We start from the raw sequence: 24846 nt of genomic DNA, 5'->3' as shown, positions 1-24846 counted from the left end.
TCAACGTTCTCTTGGTGATATTGACAAACTTCATTAGGGGTCATAATACATCTAATCATACAGTAAAGGTCTTAGAAAACCATGCACAAGCGGCCCTTCAGCTGCTTCGACAGGTAGTGCTCGGCCATCTCGTTCGCCTGCTCCACGCTGAAAGTCTTCTCAATGTGCGTCGTGCACTTGTTCTTAGCATGCAGCTCAAGCATGTCCTTGCTGCGCTCCGGCGTGCAGATGAGGGCTCCGCGAACAGTCTGCTCCTTGAAGTTCAACGCGAACGGGTCGACCTCGAAAGGCCCGTCGGCCGGCAATCCCACATCGCACAACACGCCGCCCTTGCGCAGGAATTGCTGAGCAAACTTGACCAGCGGCCGAGCCTCGGTGTTGATCACGACGCGGTCGACGCCGGGGTTCGTGTCGTAGAACGAAGTCTGCAGCTCCTCGATCGTCTTCTTCTCCTTCTCCTCCGTGTCGATGAGGTAGGTGCGGTCCGGCTTGAGGTGAGCCGGGACGCTGTTGGCGAGGTCGAGGGCTTCTTGGCGGTTGTCGATGGCGATGACCTTCGCGCCCATCGCCTTGGCATACTGAACACCGAGATGTCCCAGTCCGCCGATGCCGACCATCGCCAACCACTGGCCCGGTTGCGGGTTGGCAGCGAGCAGAGCGCCGTATACCGTGGCACCGGCGCAGAACAAAGGTGCCGCCTCGACGAAGGGAATTGACTCGGGGACCTTGGCGATGACACGGGCGTCGGCCTTCATGTACTGCGCGAAGCCGCCGTCGACGGTGAGACCCAGCATGCCGGTAAGGTTATCGCAGAGCTGCTTGCCCTGGTTGCACGAGTTGCACTTCCCGCAGCAGCCGTAGGTGTTGATGGAGCCGACGCGGTCGCCGATCTTCCAGCCCTTCTTCTCGGCCTCGGGGCTGAGCTTCACGATCTCGCCGACAGGCTCGTGGGAGCCGACGAGGCCGGGCTTGGCGCCGGCGGAGGCGTAGACGCCTTCTTGTACTTGCAGATCGGTGTGGCAGTATCCTGCGGCGGCGATCTTGACGAGGACGTCGTTTGGTCCGAGGTCCGTGGGGACGTTGATGTCCTTGACTTCGTAGCCCTTGTTGAAGTCCTTGATAGCCGCGGCGCGCATCTGCTTGGGGATTTGGTCTGCCATGGTTGATCGACGGTTGATATGCTCAAATAGGAATATAATACAAGTTTAGTTGATTGATTGAGAACCTTGAGGATGAGAACCTTTGAGGACAGCCTTCAAGATATTACTTATAGGAGCTGGCTTGCCGATCTTGGCTGGCTTCGTAGACTTCTCGACATTTCGAATGATATTCTTCCACAGCTACATAACAATGACCTCAACTTTCACTGTTCGCATTTCTAATGGACTTTCAACGTCACATAAGGTGGTCCATGCGATGTTTGGGCCCTCGATACACTCGAATCTTACGTCAATCAGTTTCAATGGGCCTTTCCCGTTCATATGAATGTCATAAAAGCGGGCCAATCGGACATTTCATGCGATTCAGAGGCAACCCCATATTCTGGACTTCACTCTCCGCTGGGCGGCCCTCGGACTTAGGAGAAAAAAGCTGATCGTGAGGAGTCTCTTCCAATCTTCATTTCTTTATGAATTGTAACTATGAGTGAATGGTAAGGTTGACTGGAGAGGCAAATGAGTCTAGTATGAACGCGAGTCATATTCCCGCATGAAACTATGTACACCGACTGTGATATTCGCGGCTACCAAAATACATGGAAATAAGATATGTATGCAAAAATAATGCCGTAGGCTGTTGGTCATCGGTCGATGGGTGGCGGGATGTCTGATCCAACATCGTGAAGCTGTAGGCGGCAAGCAAAAGTGGTGAATGTGCAGTCATCTGCTCCACCGAGTGGGACCCTCCCTCGCCTCCCGTGGTTACATCATGGCCACAACCGTGATGACTGATGAACGTTCACTGACGGGAACGTCTAATGCCGACATTTCGGAGTGAATCTGACATAGAATCATTTGATCCTCTGGCCCGTACTCAAATGGCTAGCAAATCGGACTCGCTTTGGTCTGGATATCCGGCGCTTCCGACCCCCTGCATTGACCGAGTCGCAGTCGAGAAATCTGCCGATATTTGCGGACAGCTTGACGATTGAGAGTGTGAAGCGGGCTCTCACTGATGCTGGGCTTGAGTTTTCAATGAGGATGTTGAGTGCACGCGGAGATGCCGACGGGGACACCGGTGACAAGGTTCTTGTTTGGTTTTGTGTCGCCTGGCTTAGCTGACATATGATATCTGCAATTTGGACTGCTTGTTCGTAGATGTCGTACCGACGATTGGGCAGGCGAGCGACCTCCGTTTTCCCCGACACGTCGGCGCCGGAGTGGCCCCACACTGAGTCGACGAAAATGCCGAAGGCCCACATTGCGGCATCGGCGGCGGAGCGGATGGCCGGGATGATCGGATTTGGTGAGTCCGGCACATCTGGGAACGCCCCGATCCTGCAGATCTGTTCCATGGCTTGCGATACTTGGCTGAAGTTCTTGGGACTACTCTTGCGCATGCTCATATATTGCGGACTCTGTTAACAGCAATTAGCTTGGACGCGTAATTGCTTGGGGAACATTTTGATGACTCGAAAGCCCAGATCACAGGAAATGTGGCATCTTACGTTCTCATTTTCTTTTCTTATGGTAACGGTCCATGAGCACTGATAAGACAAAAATATCTTTGAGACGCCAACTTCAAAGTCAGCGGCATCTTTGGTCTGCACTATAAAGCGACTTTCTAGAAGACACAGATAGAAGAAGGTGTACGTCACCCGATTCGAATAAAATCTAGAATTGTGTCGGCCCGAAAGTTGCTTCATATCCTAGTGGCTGGTGTGAGAGGGATTCGGGAAGGATCGAGCAACTAGGGCCATGCTGCCGGGTCAATTCGCACATCAAGTACGTGTAAGCTGCGCAGGTAGTTGCAGGCCGCATGCATAGAGGTCCAATTGAGGGTGCAATGCCGCATTTTGTCACCAAAAGCTCCGTTGGGGATTTCTCGTCGTCCGATGGGCGAGGCGTAATCCAGCCGCAGCGCAGCTGCGCAACCCCAGACCTTAGGACGGCTGCGTAATGCAGAATCCAGATGGTTATTTGGGTCTACGAATCGTGGCTGGTGTGATGAAAGCCTCGCGGATCTGGTTTCATAATGGAAAAGACGTTGAAATCATGTGTGGCTAGTTCGGATCTAGTACGCCGAACACCGCAGCTCCCTTGTGGAATCAATGGATCGCTAGACGGGGCACTTCGGAGAAAGGGAAATTTGGCCCTTGACTTCTCCAAATGCCCGATAACGATAGATCCCTTCCTATTCGAGTGAAGGGGATTTGAGGGACTCGCGTCCTCCGGCCGGACAGCACTTACTGCTTCTCCATAACGGAAGGCCGTTTGTCCGAAGGGGACGTGGAGGGGAGCCGGATAGCGGGAGCGGCCGGGCGGTCGATGCGCTACTGCACTAATCATTAGTAACAGCACAATATTGTGCACTGCTCATTTGCAACGAATGCTTCCAGAATGGCCCGATAAGCTGTCGACCCTGACCCTGGCTGGGCTGATCAAGTGCGTTTGAAATGTTCACCCAACTCCGACAGCCGAGTGAGCCGTCTGAGCGAGGGAAACTTCCGCGTAGTTCTAGGTCTAGAACCGGGAAAACGCCAAGAGACTGGATCATTGTCCGGCCAGTGTCATGCTGAACAAGGTGGGCGATCCGGTCTTTGCACCAGCTGAAAACCATCTGAGCAAAAGCTGATCATCCGCAAAGACAGCTGCCAGGGCGGGAGAGGTTGGGCTGCAGGCGCTTTGGGACGCCTTGGCCGCAGGGCCCTCGACCAACAGACATCGCAGCCTCTTGAACAAGGAAGACTGGGTGAGCTCATTAAACCTGCATGATTAGCGTCTAGAGGAGTCCCTTTTTTTTCCTCAGCGGCTGACTCTCATAGAGAAGGATTTGCGCGTTCCTGTTCCATTGCGCCTGGTTCGCGCTAGGTCTGTCGAAAAAGCAACGGCTTAGCTAGCGCAGGCCGGGGCGGTGTCACAATGCGCGCCGTTGACTATTTGCCGTGCCCTGGAATTGAAGGTGTTCAGATTGTGCTCTCGTCCGAGCATTGGGAGCAACGGGGAAAAAAAGAACTGGAAAAGGTAGCACAGGGCGTCGGCGGTGTTTGAGATGTGTTAGTCTCCGCCTTATCGCATCTTTTGCGTAGTCCGCACACGTGTGATGGCTGACTGCCAACCAGGATTATCCGGGGTATGTTGCTCGGGAGGCTGAAGAGCAGTCCTAGCGATCAAGACATCAAAATGAGGAAGGCATGAGAAATTTGGGATATATAACGTTGGGTTTGAACCGCCGATATCAGAACTTTTGAACAGCATCATTCAGCATCCAGCATCAAGCAGTCTCATCTTCATCTCTTTACCTTCTTCACACAACATTCACTCAAGTTTTTAATCAAGTCTTCAATCAACTTTTCGATCAAATTTTCACTTCCAAATTCCCTCACCCTTAACCATAATCAAAATGAAGTCTTTCGCCCCCATTGCCCTCTTCGCTGCCGGTGCTTTCGCCGCGCCCAACGCCGCCGAGCTTTCTCTCCGCCAACTCAGCAATGTTAACACCATCATGGAGACTGTCCTGGCTGGTATCCAGAGCTTGGACCAGACTTGCGTCGCTTACAGCGGCGGTCAGGGCCAGGAGCTCGTCCAGGCTTCCGACAAGATGCTCACCATCATCCGCACTGCCACCGACAACGCTGCTGCCATGCAGCCCCTGTCCATGGACGAGGCCATCGCCTTCCAGCCCCTTTCTGACAAGCTCAACGCCGCTGGTGACAAGCTCCTCGACGACATCACTGGCAAGCTTTCCCTCTACGCCCAGAATTGCATCTGCGAGAGCACCTTGAACTGGGTGTCTCAAATCTGTAAGAAATCCTGACTTAACGGGACGTATTCAACTGCTAACAAAGACAATAGCCGGCAACGTTAACACTCTGATGACCACCATCTCCACCAAGTTCCCCCAGGGTGGCAAGGGCGGCGACGAGATCTCTCACTTCGGCCAGGTCTTTACTCAGATGCAGGAGTCTCTTCAGTCGTGCTCGGGCAAGGCCTGCACTCCCGGCTCCGGCCCCGCTGGCGGCTTCACCCCTACTGAGGCCGCTGTCCCTGGTGCCGCCGCTCCCACTGGCTCTGCCCACCGCAACGGCACCAGCAGTGGCAGGGAGGGCAACAACGGCAAGCCTAACAACGGCAAGCCTAACAACGGCAAGCCTAACAACGGCAAGCCCAACAACGGCAAGGGCAACAACGACAAGGACGGCAACAAGGGCAAGGAGAGCTCTACCGAGGACTCTACTTCCATGAAGCCCGTCTCCGTTTCTACTGGTGGCGCTGCCATGATGACCTTCTCAGGCGCTGGTGTGGCTGCTGCCCTTGCTGTTCTCCTTCTTTGAACATGCTCTATCTCACAGTTTTGGCTGGGCCGAGACATAATTGGTAAGAACGGTATCCGCACATATGATTTGTACAAACTTTCTTGGGATTGGATGAGACTGCTTGCACATGCTTGGGCATCGACGATGTAACGAACATAATGTTTTCACTATTTACTTTGTACTATTTCTTTGCACGGGTAAATGAGTTTCATGCGCTTAATACGTAATCTCCACATGTAGATACCGTAGCAGAACATTGAATGTCTTACTTCCACATATCTTTCGTTCTATGCGCTCCGGCGTTGGAATCAGCAGTCCTTTCTGATAACAGATTCTCGCCAGTTCCACAACATATGACTAGCCATTCTATCTCTACATTTTGACATGGAGGCTGATCAATTGTGGGACCAAGGTGACAGAGAATAAGCAACTATGATGTGAGCTGCGAAAAGCAATGTTATTGGACCCTGAATTGAGACCCGAAGTTGAAATCGGACATTCAAGACATGTCTATTTCACACAAATGTGTCTTGGAATAATTCCGCTTACGTCGCTTTAGCTTGATGAAGGGTCATAACAGATATCTGTTTGGGCGTCCAACTACGGAAGCTGCCCTATGTATCAGCTGAGACATTCAATACGACATGCGGATGAAAACTTCCAAGTCAGTTTCCAAGTTTATCATCACGAAATGATCTTTTACGTTGCCATGCAAAACGGAAAACGGTACGGCCGTTTACATCAAATTCACGTTCGTCAGGGATCAGACGTTTCTCACAGAGGCACCCCAGTGGCTTGGTTGATTCGTGAAATCAATATCCCACGAGACAGGAAGGAACATCAGTAGGAGTTCTTACCGTCATAGGACGTATTATTGCGGGCAATATTGAGGCTTTCCGCTACGGGTCCAGCCGAACCTCTTTGGATCTCATTGTCTGCCCACCAGTGTTTCTGTTTCACCACTGTCTGTCAGCAATCGACTCTCTGATGCATGCATGCATGGCTAGAAAAGCCAAGTTCGGCCGTTGGAACGCATTTTCAGAAACGAGAAACATAATTTTAAGACACGGGACGATCGTCAAATCTCCCCAAATTAAATACAGGTTTTACTCCGCCGCATTACTGGCGCAAGTCCATGGTTTTGAGCCTGATGCGCTGGCGATAGACTCAATCGAGACCCACAAACCAAGCACACACATGACGACGCCTACAACCAGCAGAAGCGACGTAAAAGCAAAGCGAGTCTTCTGCTTCCAGTCTGAAAACCAGTTGCCGTAGTGCATCCATAGCCAGAAAATACCCGGCAATCCAAATGAAAACCAGCTGGCAAAAGCAGCAGACACAAGGCCCAGGAGATTGTTGAAAACCGGAATAGACTCGGAAATGACCATGCCAATTCCCCATATAGCCAAGGTAATGACAAGCCAGGCAACAGTTGATAGCTTAGTCCTCCTGACAGCATGCTTGGTGTTGCCAAAAATACGGGTGAATACATATTGCGAAGCAACATGCGCATAGATGACGGCAGCAATAGCAATTGTGGGAATCGCTACGCCCCAAATCGCCTTGCGGATCGTAGCACTTCCTGCAGCGGACAGGGCCGGAGAGGGAACGTCGGGCCCGGTGTAAACGTAGATGATGACAGCCGAGATGATATAGAGAGTGGTGTCCGTGATTTGCAAGAAAGCAAGAGCTTTCGGCCAGTCGTCAGGGTTCTTGAATTCGGCGATGACGGTGAAGAAGATCGAATGGCTGGAGAAGGCTCCAGCAATGTTGGTGACAGCCAAGAATGCGGGAGAGAAGCCGAGTTTGCGGAAGATGTCGATGCTTGCGCTACCGATAGGCTTCTCAATGGCAACTGCGACGACGGTAATGAGGACAGCGACGACGATGGAAATGCAAGAAGCTGCAGACATCCAACTTGTGTACTTGAGCGTCCTCGGGATATTGAAGAGCCAGAAGGCAATCATGCCAATTGCCGCCCAGGCAACAGTGCACACTGTGCTGTTCGTGAGAGTATTCATGCAAATAGTCCACAAGAGAATGTGGCCGCCCATGAGGAAGATTTGGAGGATCGTCTGAGCCCACCCAAAAACTTCCCGGAAGACACCGCCCATCCCAATTGGCTTTCCAATGAGCTCGACCGCGTCGCCGAAGTTCTGGACGAACGGGTACTGTTTCCTGAACTCTGCGAGAAGGAGGCCAGAGTAGGTAGCCAGCGCACTGATCGTGCAAATGAGGATGACGCCTGGTACAAGACCGACAGTAGCGAGCACCGATGGGAGGGAAAGGATTCCCAGAGACACCGTCTCTGCCACGAGAACAATTCCTCCTTGACTGCAACGATGTCAGCCCATGATTGGATATCACGAGAGATTCAAGGATGACTCACAGCCAGTTCAGTGTTTTGAAGTTAATCAACTCAGCTTCATCATCGTCGACAGCGATGTTTGTCGATGATGGGAATGATGGGGGCTGGTCCTGTACCGTCTTGGAACCAGCGGGCGCTTCGCTTTTCGCCTGACTCTCAGGGTCGGCGGGTGCCCTCATAGCTTCAGCTTCGTTCCCCATGGTGATTGGAGGTGAGATCCTAATGAACGAGATCTGACTCGAATTGACCGATGATTTCTTGCGATTTGCCTCAGATCGTGAACCCCTCAGAGCTTCGTGTCAAAGGACAAAAAGGTTGGGGAACGGGGGAACTGGGTCGTGCTCGGTGGAGCGTCCGAACATGAAGAGAGGAGGCCAACGGATGATTCAGGCCGATATGCAGGTTCGTGTGGTGGTGGGGATTGGCATCAGCCTCGTGCATGCAGCGAGCGATTAACTTTGAGGGGCCCCGGACTCTTCGTTCATCAGGGTGTAGGTACGGTTCTCGCCGGCAGATGTTCAAGGGAAGGAAACGATTTAAAAGGACTGGACATTCCCATCGCCCATGTTCTCCAGCTCATCACACTTGCCCCATTGACTCACTCGCATCCGGGCTGGTCCGCGCCACTTCAAACAAAGAACCTGGCAACTCCATCGTCGGAGCCAGATTTTTCTGACACAATTGACGATGGAAAGGTGTTACTGTTTCCGGCACCTCCGCTTCAAATCAGACGGCGGATGAAAATTCAGTAGTTGTTGTTACGTTTGTCTATCCACTCCGGGCCCGCTCTGGACCCTTGGGCCCCTATCCGGGATCTTCGAGTTGTGACATTGGCCAGATTCAACGTCACGGGCAGAATGCCGACTGAATTATTTATTCATCACGTTGTTTCGTGGCGTGAGTAATCTTGGTAGCGAATATTGCTAATCCTCGAGCATTGAGAGGGGGACGTCGCAAACATCGCTGCAGCACAAAACACGAGGTGGTTTCGAAGCTGTTGATAGGCGGCGAGTCATGCTCTCGCATACTTTATTCCAACGTCCATCTTACTTATGTAACCATTCCCACGTTTCGAAACGCGGGATCGTCACTGTTTTGAAGGATTGAGACTCGGGAGCACTGCACTCTACCAAAAGGAGACTTTGATATGCGCTCAAGCAACCATTTTGAGAGCGCGGGCGGCTACTGAAACTGTATTCTCGACCATATCAACGCGTCAGGTCCAGCTCCCAGTCTGAGGGGCCATAGGGCGTAGAAGACAGTCCCCGCACTTGATCGTTCCGCTTTTAGTATGGTCAAAAGCCATCGCGATGCCTTCTATGCGCGCCAACCGCCAATATGCTAGACTACGTGTGCTAGCTCAGCCTCTACCAATATGATTGTTTGTTCGTGTTTGTTCGAATGAACCATCGTAGAGCTTCGCCTCCGCTTCTCTCTGCTCGAAACCTTCATGCGTTTTCGAGTATCATAAGGTGCGAAATTGGACTGGAGTAGCGTGCCGTAACACGAAAGAGCAACCGACACTAGGAATTGTATTGGTGATCACCTTCAAATTGACACAAGATCCCGTCTCGTGTTTCGAGCGTGTGTTACGGTCGAAGGAGTTGGGATCGCTCTTGATCTGAACCGAGCGCAGAGAGGCTTGGAAGCTTCGATTGACCTCTCCGATGCGGTGGAGGATTGGTTGACGTCAATTAAGGCTTTGTTTCGATTCAAACTGGGTGGCTAATCAGAGCGCAAGATCGAGGTCGAAGCCCTTTTTTAAATTCGCGTTCCAGTCCCAAGAAATGGTCTCGGGAGAAGATCCGAGATTATCGCCATTTCAGGGATACAATGATGTCTCGTGGGAATGATTAGGAGTCGAAGACTCGGAGAGGCGTGTTGAGGAGGTCGTCTTGCCACCTAATCGTCTATGTAACATTATTTGGGAAGAAATGATATGCATAGTAATGTGAACAAAAGTTCGTGTCGTTCTGGGTCTCAAATCAGCAAGTGCTTTGTCAAGCATCATTGAAACACCTGCTTGCTAGTAGTTGAATATTTCTCGATCATACCAGATGATAACCTATAAAGTGTATTAGAAATCGTTTGGATGAGACCTATGTCGGATTGCGTGAAACATGATGGCTGCGAATTTACTTCGTCTCTGGCTTAGGCCGACGTATGCGCGAGCTTCACTCAATCAACAACACATATTATCCTAAGATATTGATTCGAATAAAACATCAGAAGTGAAGGCAAGGAAGAAAGAATTTGTTTTTGTTGTAGTAGTAGTTAACGCCTGCTGTAAACCTCTATGAGGCATGAGGTGTCCGCCTCGGCAGTCTACTACATACCATGATAGAGAGCAAATGCATGAATATTACAAATGCATGAATAGTAGACTTGGTAGCTAATTGTACGTCTTAGCATGTTTTCTTCTAGTTCTTTCATAAGCTGCGAGACCTTTCATGCGTTGTAACAAGTCTTCACATCCAGTGTAGGTTAGAAAGACTCACAGACACGTGTTAGACCCATAGAATTCAAACTCAACATAATACACAGTGGAAAGCCACAAAATCTCGTTGTTGAATATGCTACTAATTGAATTCATGCGACGTATTTTGAAAACGAGTAAAATATCACCACCGCCTGAAGTAGCGACGACGCCCCTCGAAACTGAGCGTGAAGTTTATTTCGGCCTCATCAACTACTTCCGACGATGGAAGAACCGCTCTTCACTCTTCTAGGATTCTTTTCCTTTTTGCTTTTTCTCCTTGAGGCAAAGGTCCGAGGAAAGTCTGAAAAGAGCCCAGGATTTAGACTGATGAACCGCCGGCCGAAAACTCCGACAGTATGTATACATCCAGCCTACAGCTACATCACCCATCTGATCAAGACGGTAAGAACCTTCCTACAGCTCAGATGACACCCAACTCACTTAGCTGGTTTGGTAGCAGTAGATGACTACGTATACGACATTGAAGATGTCATTTGTTTTCACCCACTCTGAATTATCGTTGCATGCATTGAAACCTGCTTCGGCATATGCTGGATGCTGTCACACGTTCAGCCCATTCTCGTATCAAGACTGTCAATCTCATAGGATCAGCTAAAATATAACGTAACACACGAACCTCAAAGACGGAAGCTGCTAAGCAATACCAAGAGGTTTAGTCCCATTTGACTGCCCAACTTGACTCAGCCATCATCCCAATCACTCCTTCCAGTTGTGAGTACAAAGCCAGCCGCATCAAAACTATTCGTCTGTATGTCTCAACCCAAGCATGAACTAGTCAGGAGCGTCGGAGGGATTCTCGGGAGTGGCTGTGAATAATGCAACGTACATCATTTCGTACACCTGCTGACCGAATAACGCATGTGGGATTTGGAGCATCGTCGCGGGATTGGGTGTATCTCAATTGGAGGGTAAGCTGCCGCTCACTGCTTAGCCCCCACCATCCCGGGCCAACTGGCTAGGAGTTTTCGTCTTGGTCTTGCCAATCACGATGTTTACACTTTTCGCAGCATTCAGGGTCGTTTTCAAAACGACCAATTATCTGATTTGGGAAGTACCAGGTCGCCTGACCTAGCAGGGCCTGAATCACGGTTTTGCCACGCCAAGGTGCCAGCTCAGTCGACCAGCAGGAAATATTGAGACTGAGGTCACGACAGGATGTAGATCTGCACGAACTAACAGACAGGTAATGTCCCTAGCGATGAGCTCGGTGTTGGAAGGACTATCAGAAAGGTTTTCAGAGAGTTCATAAAAGGAGAGCGATCCGCTAGTGGAAGGGCAAGAGGTGAAGTATACCCAGCATATATCAATCAGAAGCAACTCAACATGTCAGTCGCATCAACAAACTTTATCCGACGGCGGTCGGCCAACTTTCTGTTGGCTATCAGTGCTGTTCTTTTCTTCCTTGCCGACTGCGCCTTGGCCGTCAGGCTCCGGACCGGCGCCGATCCCACCATTATGAAAGTCGGTAACACGTACTACTCTGCCGAGTCAGCGGAAGGGGGGATTTGGGTCCGCGAAGCATCGTCCATCGAGCGTCTTGGTGCCTCTGATGTTCGTCGAGAATTAGTCTGGTCTAACAACGCCAATAGAGGTGAGGTCTGGGCTCCAGAAATCACCACCGACCAAGGCCGGACTTTCATCTACTTCTCTTACGGCGTAGGTGCGGCGCATCGCATGTACGTCATAAGCGCAGACTCCCCTATTGGTGCATACTCGGCCGAGTCAAAGCTCGCCTTGCCCGATGACCAGTGGGCTATTGATGGTGCCTTCTTTGTCTTCGAGGGTCAAGGCTGGTTTGTCTGGTCTGGTTGGGCGAGCGAAAGCCAGAACTCGGAACAGAACCTGTACATCTGCCGCATGGAAAGTCCTACAAAACCCACCGGTGGACGATACATCATTTCTCAACCCCGAGAGCCATGGGAGCAGGGCGACAGTCCCCTTATCAACGAGGGACCTGAAGTCATCGTTGACCCTAACGGCCAACTGCACATCGTTTACTCAGCAAATGGCAGCTGGAACAACAAATACTGCCTAGCAGACCTTCGACTACGTAAGGGTGGCGACCCAACTTACGTGTGGGATTGGTACAAGTCAAATGGCTGCCTTTTCGGCTCTCATCAGGACAGGATGATGAACGGCTGGGATGAGACCCTTTACATCGATGGACCTGGACATCACACATTTGCGCTCCCTGATGGCGACGTGAACAAGAGTCCAGGCGGCACCAACCACATTCCTTTCGTGTTTCACGGCGTGGAGAAGGGTACTGAGTACAACTGGGGCAACCGGGCTTGGTTCACTGGTAGTTACGTTTGGTGGAGCAACACGGCCTACACTCGACAGAACGTGCCAGGAGATACAAGCAATACGGGCTTCAGCTTCAAGTTCTTTGAGTAGATTCAGAGCCCCTCAGGCTACTGGTGATAGCGTTGGTAAGCAAGCCACAAAGACAACTACGGCTACGACCGTTGCTGCGGCCATGATTTCAGTAAGGATTGTACTCTTAGCTATCTCGTCCCAGTATTTACTAATACAGCCGAGGTTGGTTGGCGTAAAGAAAGGCTTGGGTAATGACCGTGATGCTACAATCTTGGACTTGTGCGCTTGCATTTCAAACTGTACTGGCACCAATGCAATTGTCATCTATTCAATAGGAGCCTCTCTCTATCATCCTTAAGCTTCTTAGTGACACGGTAAGAATAGATTCAGCCTTTTTCATCTTCCCGCCCCAACATTGTCAAGCCGATATACCGAGTTGAAACATTAAATATCCAAACTCATGTAACATCTCCATTTCTAAGCCACACAGAGAGAAACCTTACTTGATGCCAAAGACGCGCTCTAATACGATCACTGCCGTATGTCGGATCTCCTTTGATGCGTCGGAATAAACCAGATGAGCCAGGTTCTTTTTCAGCTGATCTATGTCAGGTGCATCTCGAGATGCTCCAGCCTCAAGAAACTGCTTCGTGACTTCCAGTCTTTCTAAAACGTCTGGCATACCCGGGCTCAAGCCTAGTTGAAAATACACGCTCCACAACCAAGCCGTCCAGGGCGTTCGAGCTTCGAGAACGCCGCCGCCTTCGCCGTCCCCGTTGCTGTCACCTGTAGGATAGAGATCGCCATTGGGGTCGCAGCCCAGAGAAAGCAGAAGTCCTACCATTTTCGGCGAGTGGTTAAGAAGAATATGGTTGCTTCTGAAGCCTCCGGCGTTTAGCTGTATGTCACCGGCGTAGCTGAGAAGTGGCAGGCACCCGCATTTCGGCGAGGCTTCCTTAGCCAGAGCACTGGCCAACTTCCAAGCTTCGGGGTGTGACTTGATGTAGTTGACTGATCCTCCACGAATAGCGAACTGAAGGGCAGCATGTGAGTACCTGTTCCGTGGCTCGTGTTGATAACTGAATATCAGGTCTGACAGACATCCTGGTTTGATAACCTCTTCGTCCCCTTCACTGCTGCGGTTATGAAGCAGGTCAAGAAAAGGTTGGATATTCCAGAATATGTTGTCTCGACAGCGTGGCATTTCTTTGTCTGCTTGCGATCCCCATGCCATAGCGTCACGAAGTAGCAATATCACACCATCGTAGAGACGTTCTCTGTCAAGGCTGAGACTCTGTAGAGAAAGCTGCAAGCCTCCTAGCGAGAGTGCAGTCGCCGGATTGAACTTTTCGTTGCGAAGTACCAGCCAATCCAGATTCCAGACATGCTCTTGTGACAAGAACTCGAAAACAGTGCGGTGGATGAAGTCGACTCTCGCGTCAATCCAGGGGTCGTGTATGATGGCTTGGTCTTCGACTCTGGTCCCGCCGCAGAAGCAACCGGATCCCGCCCAGCCCACACCTTGATGACGACTTCTTTTCGTGAGCTCTAAGAGACCGGCAGTTCGACTTCGTAGGCGCCCTTCCATGCTCTCGCATAAATCACGCCTCTCGGCAAGAGTGAGAGGTGCAACTCTGACTGGCTCCAAGTCGTAATCACTTACGAGAGCCAGAGATAATGCGAATACATCACTACTCGTCCAAGGTCCTTCCGAAATCTCTCGACGTGGGGTTTCCCTGTGGCTCGTATAGCAGATTCGCAGTAGCCTGGCTGCCTGTTGGCGGTGACGAGGATCCACCTTTTCCATCATCATCTTGAACATCTCCTCGAGTTCAGGTGGTAGCTCGCTGATTCTCTGACGAAGCTCGTGAGGCCGATCAAAGTCGGAAAATCCCCATAGCAGAGCACGACAAGCCAGGACTACCCAAAGGAAGACACCAGAAGACCTATCGACTAAGTCTGAGATGATCTCCTTGGCTTGATCTGGGGAACGTTCAAGCAGCTTTCTCATGTACTCATGCCCTGCAATAACATCCTGGACATAGTTCCCGATGTCTCCTCTGTTGAGGTCCTGTAACCGCAGGTTTGGGCAATTGCTGAATGCAGCCACGAAATCCGGAATTGGTCGGCTTGAGACGAGGGCTTTTACGGTCTCATTCTTTGTCAGACGCTGTATGAAGGAAATAACGTCGATGTAATTTGTTCCCACAAGCTCATCGAGACCATCGATCAATAGAAAAGCCCTCTCTCCCTTGCCGTGCAAAAGGCTGCCTACGTTGTCAAGCGCCCTGCTCATTTCGGCCAAGGGTGGCAGTGTTAAAGAACCGATGCCACTGTCAAGAACTTCCTGTTCCATCCACATCTCAGGCAACACATCCGGGATGAGGTCTGGGTTTTGCGACAAGAGTTGGTAGAGAAGAGACCTTCCCAGGCCATGCAGAGTGTTCTGCTCCACTACCCCCAAGCCCCAGAAGTAGTAGGTCGCCACATGACATGGCTTTTGTCCGTGCCATTGCTTCAGAAGGTTGTAGGTTTTAGGGGTTTCCCCGACAAACCTCATCAAAGTTGATTTTCCACTGCCAGCCTTCCCCGATACCCAGTAGATGTCATGCCCTTCTTGAAGCCACCGGGATAAGTCATCCCAGAGATGGCTTTTGTGATACTCGGACGGTTCCAAAACCCACCGCAAAGTCAACTCGTGCTCTGCTTCGATGGCATGTTTCCTCTCAAGCAATGTTCTGAACCAAAGCGCATTGATGATTGTCTTTTTCCGGAGCTTGTCCCATGCTATGCTTGCCTCCTCAGCAATAGTATGGTGATGCCCTTTCGAAGCGTCCATGATTAGTCGCAACGTTCGTGCATCTGTGAGTTCGTCCAGTTTGAGCTGTGTTTTGGCTTCAGAGATTTTGCTCCCGGCTGATAAAACCTCTCCAAGCTTGCCTACAAAGTAGGCCAATTCTGATATCAGACCTTGGAACAGCTCCTTGTCATGTACAGCCCATCGAACGCGTTTTCGAAGACCATGCTGTTGACGGCCTGTTCTACGACCGGCAAGTTGGGACCGATACTGGCTGAGCTCTTCGAAAAAGGTCTTCGATTGTGTCTCGCTGACACTCGAAGCCTCGTCCAAGGCCAAAAGGTCCGTAGATGGCTCGCTGGTGGTGACCTCTTCAACGCCGTACTTGGCACTGAGCTCGCTCGCATCGGTGAGGAGTTGGTGGATACACGCCAGAACGTGCGCAATCAGCTTTTGATTTTCGGGATTGTCGAGGCGTTCGTCGTAATCTTGATGAACCAGCTTGACCGTTGCAGCCCATCGTAGAAGAAGGAACTTTTCGATGTCAAGTTTGGTCATGAGCAGGGCAGCATCGCGCTGAAGTGACTTCGTTGCTGCGAATAGGTCGAAGAGGTCGATCACGCTGCGAAAGGTGCCGATGATGCCGGCCAGCCCCACGACTCCGATTGCCAGACCTGCGACCTCCATGTCCTGTTGCTTTTCGGGTGAGGATACTCGACATAGAATTCGGCTGCGCCTCAGAAGTAGTCGTCAATTTTTCCTGCACAAGTCGGCCAACAATTCTGTCGGCGGGGGTGCTGCAGGCTCCGGTCGCGTGCATAGAAAAGCACATTCTGGCTGGTAGGTCGTCCTTGGGGCTTATTGCTGATTAATGACTGCAAAAAGATCGTGGAGGGTCCAATGTTGATTGGAGACTGGTGATAGAGTCTGAATTGAAAGTTGCAAGAGAATGTACATCAGAAGACTCATTGACATAGTGAACTGGAATTCCAAACTAGGAACTTATTTTTCGCAACCGACTGGGTAATTACGATGTGATTTGAGTTCTTGACGATAACACTCGTCGACAAAGCTCTCAAAGAGCTTTAGAGAACCATCCTCTTTGGGTTTTCACGCGTGCTCTCGTTCGCAGACATGATGCCCTTGATAGGTGCTTGGAGTTCCTTCGAATATCGAGTCAGCATCTTCAATACAAGCCGACCGAGCGGGATACTAGGTCACCTGTTGGCTGCGAAATGCTTTCGTTAAACAGGAAGTCCCCATATGCTATAGTACGCATGGCAAATGATTATGCAATACCCGTCGACTTCGACAATGTTACAGCCAAGTCGAGCATTCGCAGAGAGCTTATCAGATCTCCAAATCACATTCCGTGCAGATGGCAAGACGCGCTCGCTGCAACCCATTCCCAATCTTCTCAAACCCGCATACGCCCAGCACCAATCGCGATCCTCATGCGAGGCATGCCCCGTGTCTGACGCCTACACGTCTTACACCACCCGTCCCGTCCCGTCCGGCCCTTGTAGACGAAAGGAGGTGCTTCAGCCGACATGACAGTCGCCAACCACACCTTCAAAACACTATTCCCATCGCTCGACGTGCCGGTCCGGGATCCCCCTTGGGCACCAACGACAACGAAACACGCGATGAACATGTGATCGCGTCATCGCAGCCCTATCGGCATTTCGGCCAAGGCAGAGCGGTAGAGTTCTCGATGTGCCGTGGCACTTGTCGGGGCTGTCATGGTGTTCCGCCAGCATCTACCTTGCGCGTCTGGTGGATCGTGGAGACGTGACAGCGAAGCAAGCCCCGCGCAGGCCGCGGAAAGCACAGGCTTCCATTGAAGCTTAGATTAGCTTTCCGATGACGGCGGGCTCTATTCAAGCGTTGATGTCGTGGCAGTATCGACGTTTATGCTGGACGTGGGTGAATCGCCAGCTCGGTCGTGTAGGCGCCCGACATAGTTGACGAAGCAAAGCACAGCATTGTCGTGAAAAGCGTGCTTTGATTTAATGAATCGGAACTCGACGAGGGTTTGGGTCAGATCTCTCTTGACTTGAATTCAGATTCGGTCGTTCGTCGTTCGGTCGTGGTTCGAGGTATTGAGGCGCATCATCGACTTCGAATCGACATTCATCGAAGAGGTTGTCTAGGTTGGTTATTAATTAGCCTACTTCAATTAAAGTGTTTAAGAAAGACCATTATACGGTTGGGCCCAATACAGCCTCATACACGCTGCGTTTCTATCCAGTTCGTTCTGTGGCTCCTACAACCGCTTAACCTGAGAGAGTTCTAAAGACCATCATCGCCCGATCGTTTTACAAGATTCCCAGAGTCTCTTTTCGATAAATTGCGTCGCGGATTTGTCAAAATTCTCGAATGATAAAGGGTGTCGAGGAGGTTGGTGTTATCGAAAGGTGTCCTCGTCCGGCTGCTTCTTTGCCATCGTCGGTGGTGGACTCCTTACCTAGTCCATCAAGAAGGAACTAGTAGAACACATTTCCATCGAGTAAACAGTACAAAAGCATACTTGGGCTGATATTTCATTTTGAATGGAAGTGTTCAGAGTTCTCGTTATTCGACACTTTGCCAAGTGTTGTTGTCTGAGGAAACTTGGGATAGGGGCAACGGCATTGGCATATAAAGACAGTGTTCCAGCATGGTATGATCCGTCTCGCACTGTCCTCAGTGCAGCAAAACGATAGTTGACACAGTGCCAACTGGATTCCCCTATTAACAGAACCATCAAGGTTCGTTTTAACCCCTTTCCGAAATGATGATTCTGGTTTCACGGCATCCTTACTGATAGAGCGCATACGTTGTTTATTCTGATTATTTTGGAAGTTTCTCTAGTCATTCATATTATGATAGCACTGAGCCCACCAGCAGGTAATCCAGATCCCTCGATGAGTCCACAACTTTGTAGTCCACGCCTCTAGAATCGTCGAAAAGTCACGCAGGTGAGGTGAAATCTCGACATATATCTCATCTACCAAACACTTCAACAAGTTGAGAAGCTGTCATGCCGATGCTTCCTCGCCTCCTCGCCGCATCTCCAGATCCAACCCTCCCCCAAGGATGGAAGCTCCAAACCGCACCCACCCAACCTCCCGATCTCCGCCGTCCGAATCAGCTGACAGCTTCGCCGCACTCTCCCGCACCTCATCCAATCCTGACTTCACCCGATAGCAAGCCCGTCCAATCCTCACCTCCATCCGGTGTCGCCCCACCCAATCACAACCTCATGCAAATAATCCAAAGGCCCCCCGCACGAACAATGTCTGAGGTACCTGCCAGTCAACCAAACTTCCATCCCAGGCTGGTCCGCACGTGGGGGGGAATATGCCCCGACGGCATCCGCGTCGGGGACGGGCATTGCCAATAGCCCAACACCGAGCTGCCACATCCAAGTCCTCTCAGCCCCGATCGAAGAAGCTCCTCCCAGCACCCGGCGCCTGTCCATACTGGAGCTGCTGAAAAGTCCCGAGGTACTCGCCAGGATGCATGGCCAGTCCCACACCTCCAAACTTGGCTCTTTGGAGAAGATGGATCCCAACGGGCAAGACTGGAGCTCCGATTCCCCACCTCGAAAGAAACAAACATGACAAGTGCGAGCATAATCACAATTTAAATCACTCATTGACAGGAAGAATGGAGATTCTCTGAGGTTTCCCGGGATCAAAAGCACTCGTAGTCAAATTCCAAAAAACTAAACTATCATACGAGAAAATCAAAACGTATTCATCATCCCGTCGTGACAGCGAACCTCAACTGCCGGTAGTTGTCGAGCTTGCAGATGGATATCGGTCTCCACATAGAGCTCTTTGGGGCAAGTTTCGGCCGACTGTATCCGGCAATAAACTCCGCAGTTTGCCCAGTATCCTTCAGTCTCCAGTCCCGTCACAAACGACTTCGGTCCGTCTCGAGGGGGGCACCCTGCTCGAAGGATATTGAGTGTCGAGCGAGCCTCTTTGATGGGGGCGTCAGATATGGTGATGCGGGAGCGTCATGCTGGATTTAGTGCTGGAATTTGTTAGTTGTGAAGATCGTCTGTCGTTCGAAGGAAGTCTTACGGAGCAAGAGCCGCAGGAGCAGGAGGTGCAGGAGCCAGCGCAGCTGGAGCCGCAAGACTTGCAGGAGCTATATCAATTTGGTTAGTTGACTGTGATGCCCTGAGAATTTCTGCTTCCGAGACTTGGAGCTGGAAGACTGCTTCGCAGTTTTCGAGCTCGTCTTGAGGTGACGACTGCCACTTACCAGGGGGCCATTTTGAAAGTTGGTTGGTTTAAAGCGAAAAGCTTGAAAGTGGTAGTTTGTTGTTTGGAATTGAGGTTGAGAGCTTGTTGAGTCGATGAAGAAAAAAGCAATGAGATGCCCGAGTCGTCTTGGGGTTTATATACCCGTTTTGGAGCTTCGTCCCCCACGTACGGTTCGTACAGTCGGCTAACAATCAGATGGCTATCTCGCGAGAAAGCGCAATATCATTCGCCATTACGTGGAGCGTGAACGGGCGTGCCCGGAGGAGGGGGCGCTTGTGCTGGCCAGGATAGTCGGAGAAGATACCGCGAATGCCGCGGCGCCGTTTGGGGGCAGAAGCTGACATGGCGGTTGTGTGATACCGCATCAGGCTGGCACTCCCATGGTTTGATCCATAATAGCCTCCCTGCTCCAAGATAGGTCGGCTGTGGGTTGGACGTTGGAAGCGGGGTTTGGGACCGAGCCTACGGGTGCAGACTCGAGGTGTGGTGGCAGGCCACGTTCGGGCTAGATCCACAAGATGACGAGAAGGTGTACCGTGATTGGGCTAGCCGGGGAGAGATGGACATCCACGCGTGAGGTTCATGGCGAGCCACGGCAGGGCGGCAGGATGGGCTTGCATGAGCTGCCGTGGTCGTGTGAATGCAATGTTGGAGGAGGGCTGGGTGGGATCGTCGTCAAGTGAGTGGACGAGAAGGGCCCGAACATGCTAGCCCCGCCCGTGATCGGTCAGACGTCCGGTCTAGAGATGGAGACATGAAATGGTGGGTAGTGCCGGCCTCGACTGTGCAGATTATCGGTTGCGCGTTGGCGAATTTGGTACATGAAAGCCATCGGAAACCGCCTTCACAGAATAACCGACCAGTAGACTGAGAAAGCCGACGGCGCGGCCTTCGCTGTCGTGGTCTGGTTGGTGTATGTGAATGGTGTATATGCATGGCAGCATGTAGGACGACAGAGAGGGAAATCTGCTTGTGATGCCGCTTGGCAGCGGCACCCGCGCCAAACAGAGTTTGTACCATCCCACACCCGATTCTTCAGGTGATGCGCCCGGACAATCCGCATTGGCCAGACATGGGACTAGTCATTAAGTCGAATGGGGTCCGTCTACTTAGGCAGACCCGGCGGCGGAAAAGCATTGAAACAACAAACAGAAAGAGACAGAGAGAAAGAGAAGGGTTGAAGAGAATGAAGCAACAACTACGACCAGATGACCTTGCCATCAATCGTCATCGTGAAGTCAAAGTCTGAACCTCAGTGAACAACTCATAGAGTGGTCTCACCGGTCAGACTATAGTCTCTCCCCTAAGCATCAGCCGTGCCTCAACTCCGACGATGGGGGCAATAGCAAAAGAACCTTGCTAAAGGAGAATCCCGGTAAAACCCTCATACTTCAAATTCCGCGTACAAAGGAGCGAGATAATTGTTAGCTAAACAGCGCGGGTTGCCCAATCACGAAGACTGGCCGCCGGCGACGGGTACCGCCCGTGAAGGAGCAGTTTGCCCGATCAGCTGATACGTCCGATTCCTAACGTTAGAGAATGGCAAGGGTGAAATGAAAAGAAGTGAGAAGAGACAAATGAGAGATTTGTGGCTCATTACCGTGGGGGGTTGCGAGTCTTTCGCCCCAGCGTAGAAGCCGATTCCCGAGGATCAAGGCAAACATCAGCCATGAAGAGAGACAAGGAGCAGAGTCAGAGGTTTAGGGGGTGAAGGCCTCTCCCACTCTCTCTTCTGATCTGTCCTTCCCGTCTCTCTCTGTCTTCTCGAGTTCTCAACTGGGCGTCGCGTCGCGTCAATCGGGCAGCGTCAGCTGTGGTGTCGGGAAAGGTCGAGATTGAAGGAGTTCTGGTTGTCGAGAGAAGTGTCGGCGAGACAGTGTCCGAAAGGAGAGGCAGGACAGGCCGTCCCTTTTATGTGCTCAACCCATCTTGTTGCTCAGGGGCATCCAAAATGGCGGTGGAAGGGAGAATCGGCATTCCTGAGGCGGGGATGCAACGGAACGAACGCGAGCTGGCTGATAGAAATTGTCTCATCAAACCGACGGGCCCCCAGCGTCCGTCGCCCGTCGCTTGGTCTCAATCCCACAAGTCCAGCCGCCTGACCAAACCAAGGTTTGATGGATGCGCTGGCTACGCAGTATCTTGCGTTGATCCGGCGATATCGCGAACCGTGGTTGGTGTAGAGGGAGATGGCGGATGATTTTGTGTGAGCAGGTTGGCCATCAAGGTTGGCCATCCGGGTTCTCGAGACTTGCCTCCTTCGGGTCTTATCAATGCGGCCATCAAGGTCCTCAACATGGCTTTCCAGATGATCGTTTCGCTCCAGCTGACGACTTGTAGTTTGTCTCACTGAATCATTTGATTATTCCTCTAAAGAACTTGAAACTTTCAGTCCTTCTTTTCTTGTCGGATCCATGATTCGTGGTCAAGTATTGTGTTAAAGTTGTGCGCTGCAAGTTGAGTCTGAATCGCCCGATCGGCAAACATTCACTGCGGTATCAAATGATGGCAGGCCGTACCATATCATTTGAGTTCCATTTGCTGACGAAGACTGAAAACAGAGACGTATTGACATAAATGCTGGTTGAGAGTTGAGACTGGTACCGAGCCAGGGGTTTCGATATACTGAGCTTCAGATGTTGATTGAGCGTTTCCGACATCTAAATCACCCGGGCAGTGTTGATTCGGTATTGACCGGTGTCTCTGCTTCCGAAATATCGACTCCTCTCGATATCGCATACATTGTCGTTTGATCCAAACGCAGTTCCCATGGTTCCCCAGCTTCAAGCGATGCTGGAAAGAAAAAGGAAGACATCGGGTTTCTGTTCTCCAAGTGGCGTACACAAACAATCTTCGACCGGCAGAAAGGTTGTTGTTTCGAAAGTTAGAAACGCCCACTGAAGCTGGTTAAGACGATGATTCCGATTTGTGTATAATGTATTCGCTTTTCGCATTGTTGCCCTTTCAGAAGTTGACCTGGCCGCCCTTTGGGCTTCAGCTGCCGTCTCGTTAGTGGGCCGGTGAATCTTGAACCTGTTCGTCGATACCAAGTGGTTTTCAGGGATGCGAACCTTGGGCAATGTCTGTCGTTGCTCCAGCCGGCGGGCATCGCGCCAAGGACCCCATAATGGCGCCATCCCCAGCAAGCGGCCCCGAGATCGTGACCCAGATCCGATCGGACGTATGGACCCTGGCCCCAGTTAGCTCCCAGCAAGCTCCGCCGGCCATCAATGTGCGGGCCGTCCCGATCTACTCGACATGTCGTGCGCGTCGAAACGGCATTGGCTCGGAGGTGAACAACGTGAGGGGACCGATGCCATGTTCTTGGGGTGTCGGTAGCCGCTCGCTAACCGTGTCGCCGGGAGCGGTGTGCGTGACGTGGGGTCAAGTTGGACCCTGCTGCAGATGGAATGCAGAGAGGCCATCGTGCTTCTGGAACAACTTTGGCTGTGGAGGTGACGTGATCAAAGTCGCTTGCAGGATCTTGTGTTTTGTGCGGATATTGCGTCTTGGGACCCGAGAGCGGACGCAGGACCACCGGTGCATTGCTGCATTTCTCGGTCTCGTCGGGATCCATGACGAGATGCCCCTTCGTCGCCTCCAGCTCTCGGATAATTCAACGACCAACCTCTTCGCTTCCTTAACGATCCTGGTCAGCAAGTGCGAACACCATTGATGTGTGTGGGTTGCTAGAAAACGTGCCGGGTTTGCAGGGCGAACGTACCTTACGTGACTTCTCGCAGACGAGCGATCTGAGAGCAGAAGTATGACAAGCTAAGGGCGATTTCATATTTAGCTATAAGATTTGGTATGTCGTTGGATGATCGAGGGGATTGTCGGGAGAATGATGATCAAAAGAAACCCGAGGCGAGATGGCGGGCGAGAAGTCTAGCCCGGTCAAAAGGGCAGGAGTATCAAGCGAGGTCAAGAGCACCAGCTTCATGGAATGACATGAAAGGGAAGCGAGTAAGAGCACTTGCTCTCGCAATTGCTTGCGGCCTGAAATACTCTTTGATGTCTAGGTAGGAAGGTAGGTAGGAAGCAACATCAACGTCCCTTAAGGCAGAAGACCACCTTCCCACCTAGGGCAGAAGTCACTCCACCCCACCTGCCTCATCAGGCCGTCTTCTTTATCAATTCTTGCATTTCAACTTGGAAAAGCTTGAAGCACGTCTGCGTTATCTGCATCTGCAATGTTACCCAAATTTTACAGGAAACAGATCAACCTTAGCCAGGGTCCTAAAGAAGGAGTTGATAGTGCCAGCTGTCAGATCTAAGTTCAATATTCACATGCAAGGCTATCTTCAATCAACATCACTGGCATCATCAAGGCTGGTCAGAAACAAATGCAGTAGAGAATTTGCATCATTACTGAGGTTTTGCGGTACAAATGTTGTGGTTCTCGTCCCATCAGTAGCTGTTAGCAGCAAGAATTCAGCTGGCTATGATACCACAGACAAAGACACATGTCTCCCAAGCTTACCCTTTTCTTTAAAAGCCCAATGCACCTTGTTTTGAGTGTCCAGCAAAGACACATACTCATCGTCATCCGCAGTGTCTCATTGCGGAACAATTTCCAAGGCGTTGTTATCTCTTAAGCAAAACCATTTGCATCCAGTATTCACAGCACAAAGTGATCTAGCTAGCAAGGTGCATGCTGATCGTCTGCCATCACCTTTGTTGCTCGCCTCGCGCTGTGTATTCCCAAAGAATAACTAGTCTGCTCACTGGACATCACATACGTGAAAGGCTGTGATTAGATTTCTAGGGATTCTGTTGATTAAAGTTGGAGATAGCAACAGCATGCTCAGGAAGAGTCCTGGCTGATTTTTCTGTTGGTTTCTCTACATTCTAGCCATAATGAACTGAGATTAAATAGAATGTTTCTCTCCATGAAGAAACTAGATATAACGCAGTATTACCACAGCATTGGGACGATGCTAGAACTATCCCTTTCTATACTCCCACCATACCCCAAGCTAATCTGCACTTTAAGCATGTCTGCACATGTTTAGAGATAACAGTTTCAAACTCTTCAACCTTAAATCTCATTCAGATTGGAACCAGCTATTTCTCGTGGCCTCCTTGCGTCACTCTCCTTGGTGTATTGCTAAGCGATATGTAGAC

At 51.1% G+C, this 24846-nt stretch overlaps 5 protein-coding genes across 5 annotated transcripts; 2 read left to right on the top strand and 3 right to left on the bottom strand.

Annotated features, from left to right (window-relative positions):
• Positions 1–71: 71 nt before the first annotated feature.
• CkaCkLH20_12286 (alcohol dehydrogenase GroES-like domain-containing protein) lies at positions 72–1160 on the bottom strand (the record flags this gene model as incomplete). The annotated part of the gene is made up of 1 exon (XM_038894999.1): positions 72–1160. The coding sequence occupies one exon, from the start codon at positions 1158–1160 to the stop codon at positions 72–74; it is 1089 nt and encodes a 362-aa protein (XP_038739661.1).
• A 3400-nt stretch (positions 1161–4560) lies between these two features.
• CkaCkLH20_12285 (uncharacterized protein) lies at positions 4561–5491 on the top strand (the record flags this gene model as incomplete). Its single annotated transcript, XM_038894998.1, has 2 exons — positions 4561–4960; positions 5013–5491. 2 exons carry the CDS (start codon positions 4561–4563, stop codon positions 5489–5491), a joined length of 879 nt encoding a protein of 292 aa, XP_038739660.1.
• A 1088-nt stretch (positions 5492–6579) lies between these two features.
• CkaCkLH20_12284 (amino acid transporter) lies at positions 6580–8044 on the bottom strand (the record flags this gene model as incomplete). Its single annotated transcript, XM_038894997.1, has 2 exons — positions 6580–7810; positions 7866–8044. 2 exons carry the CDS (start codon positions 8042–8044, stop codon positions 6580–6582), a joined length of 1410 nt encoding a protein of 469 aa, XP_038739659.1.
• Positions 8045–11667: 3623 nt separating this feature from the next.
• CkaCkLH20_12283 (secreted hydrolase) lies at positions 11668–12741 on the top strand (the record flags this gene model as incomplete). The annotated part of the gene is made up of 1 exon (XM_038894996.1): positions 11668–12741. The coding sequence occupies one exon, from the start codon at positions 11668–11670 to the stop codon at positions 12739–12741; it is 1074 nt and encodes a 357-aa protein (XP_038739658.1).
• Positions 12742–13162: 421 nt separating this feature from the next.
• On the bottom strand, positions 13163–16147 carry CkaCkLH20_12282 (uncharacterized protein; the record flags this gene model as incomplete). Its single annotated transcript, XM_038894995.1, has 1 exon — positions 13163–16147. The coding sequence occupies one exon, from the start codon at positions 16145–16147 to the stop codon at positions 13163–13165; it is 2985 nt and encodes a 994-aa protein (XP_038739657.1).
• Positions 16148–24846: the final 8699 nt, after the last annotated feature.

The sequence above is a fragment of the Colletotrichum karsti genome (genome assembly GCF_011947395.1).
Source record: "Colletotrichum karsti strain CkLH20 chromosome Unknown Scaffold57, whole genome shotgun sequence".
NCBI classification, from domain to species: domain Eukaryota; kingdom Fungi; phylum Ascomycota; class Sordariomycetes; order Glomerellales; family Glomerellaceae; genus Colletotrichum; species Colletotrichum karsti.
This window is presented reverse-complemented; position numbering and strand designations above follow the sequence as displayed.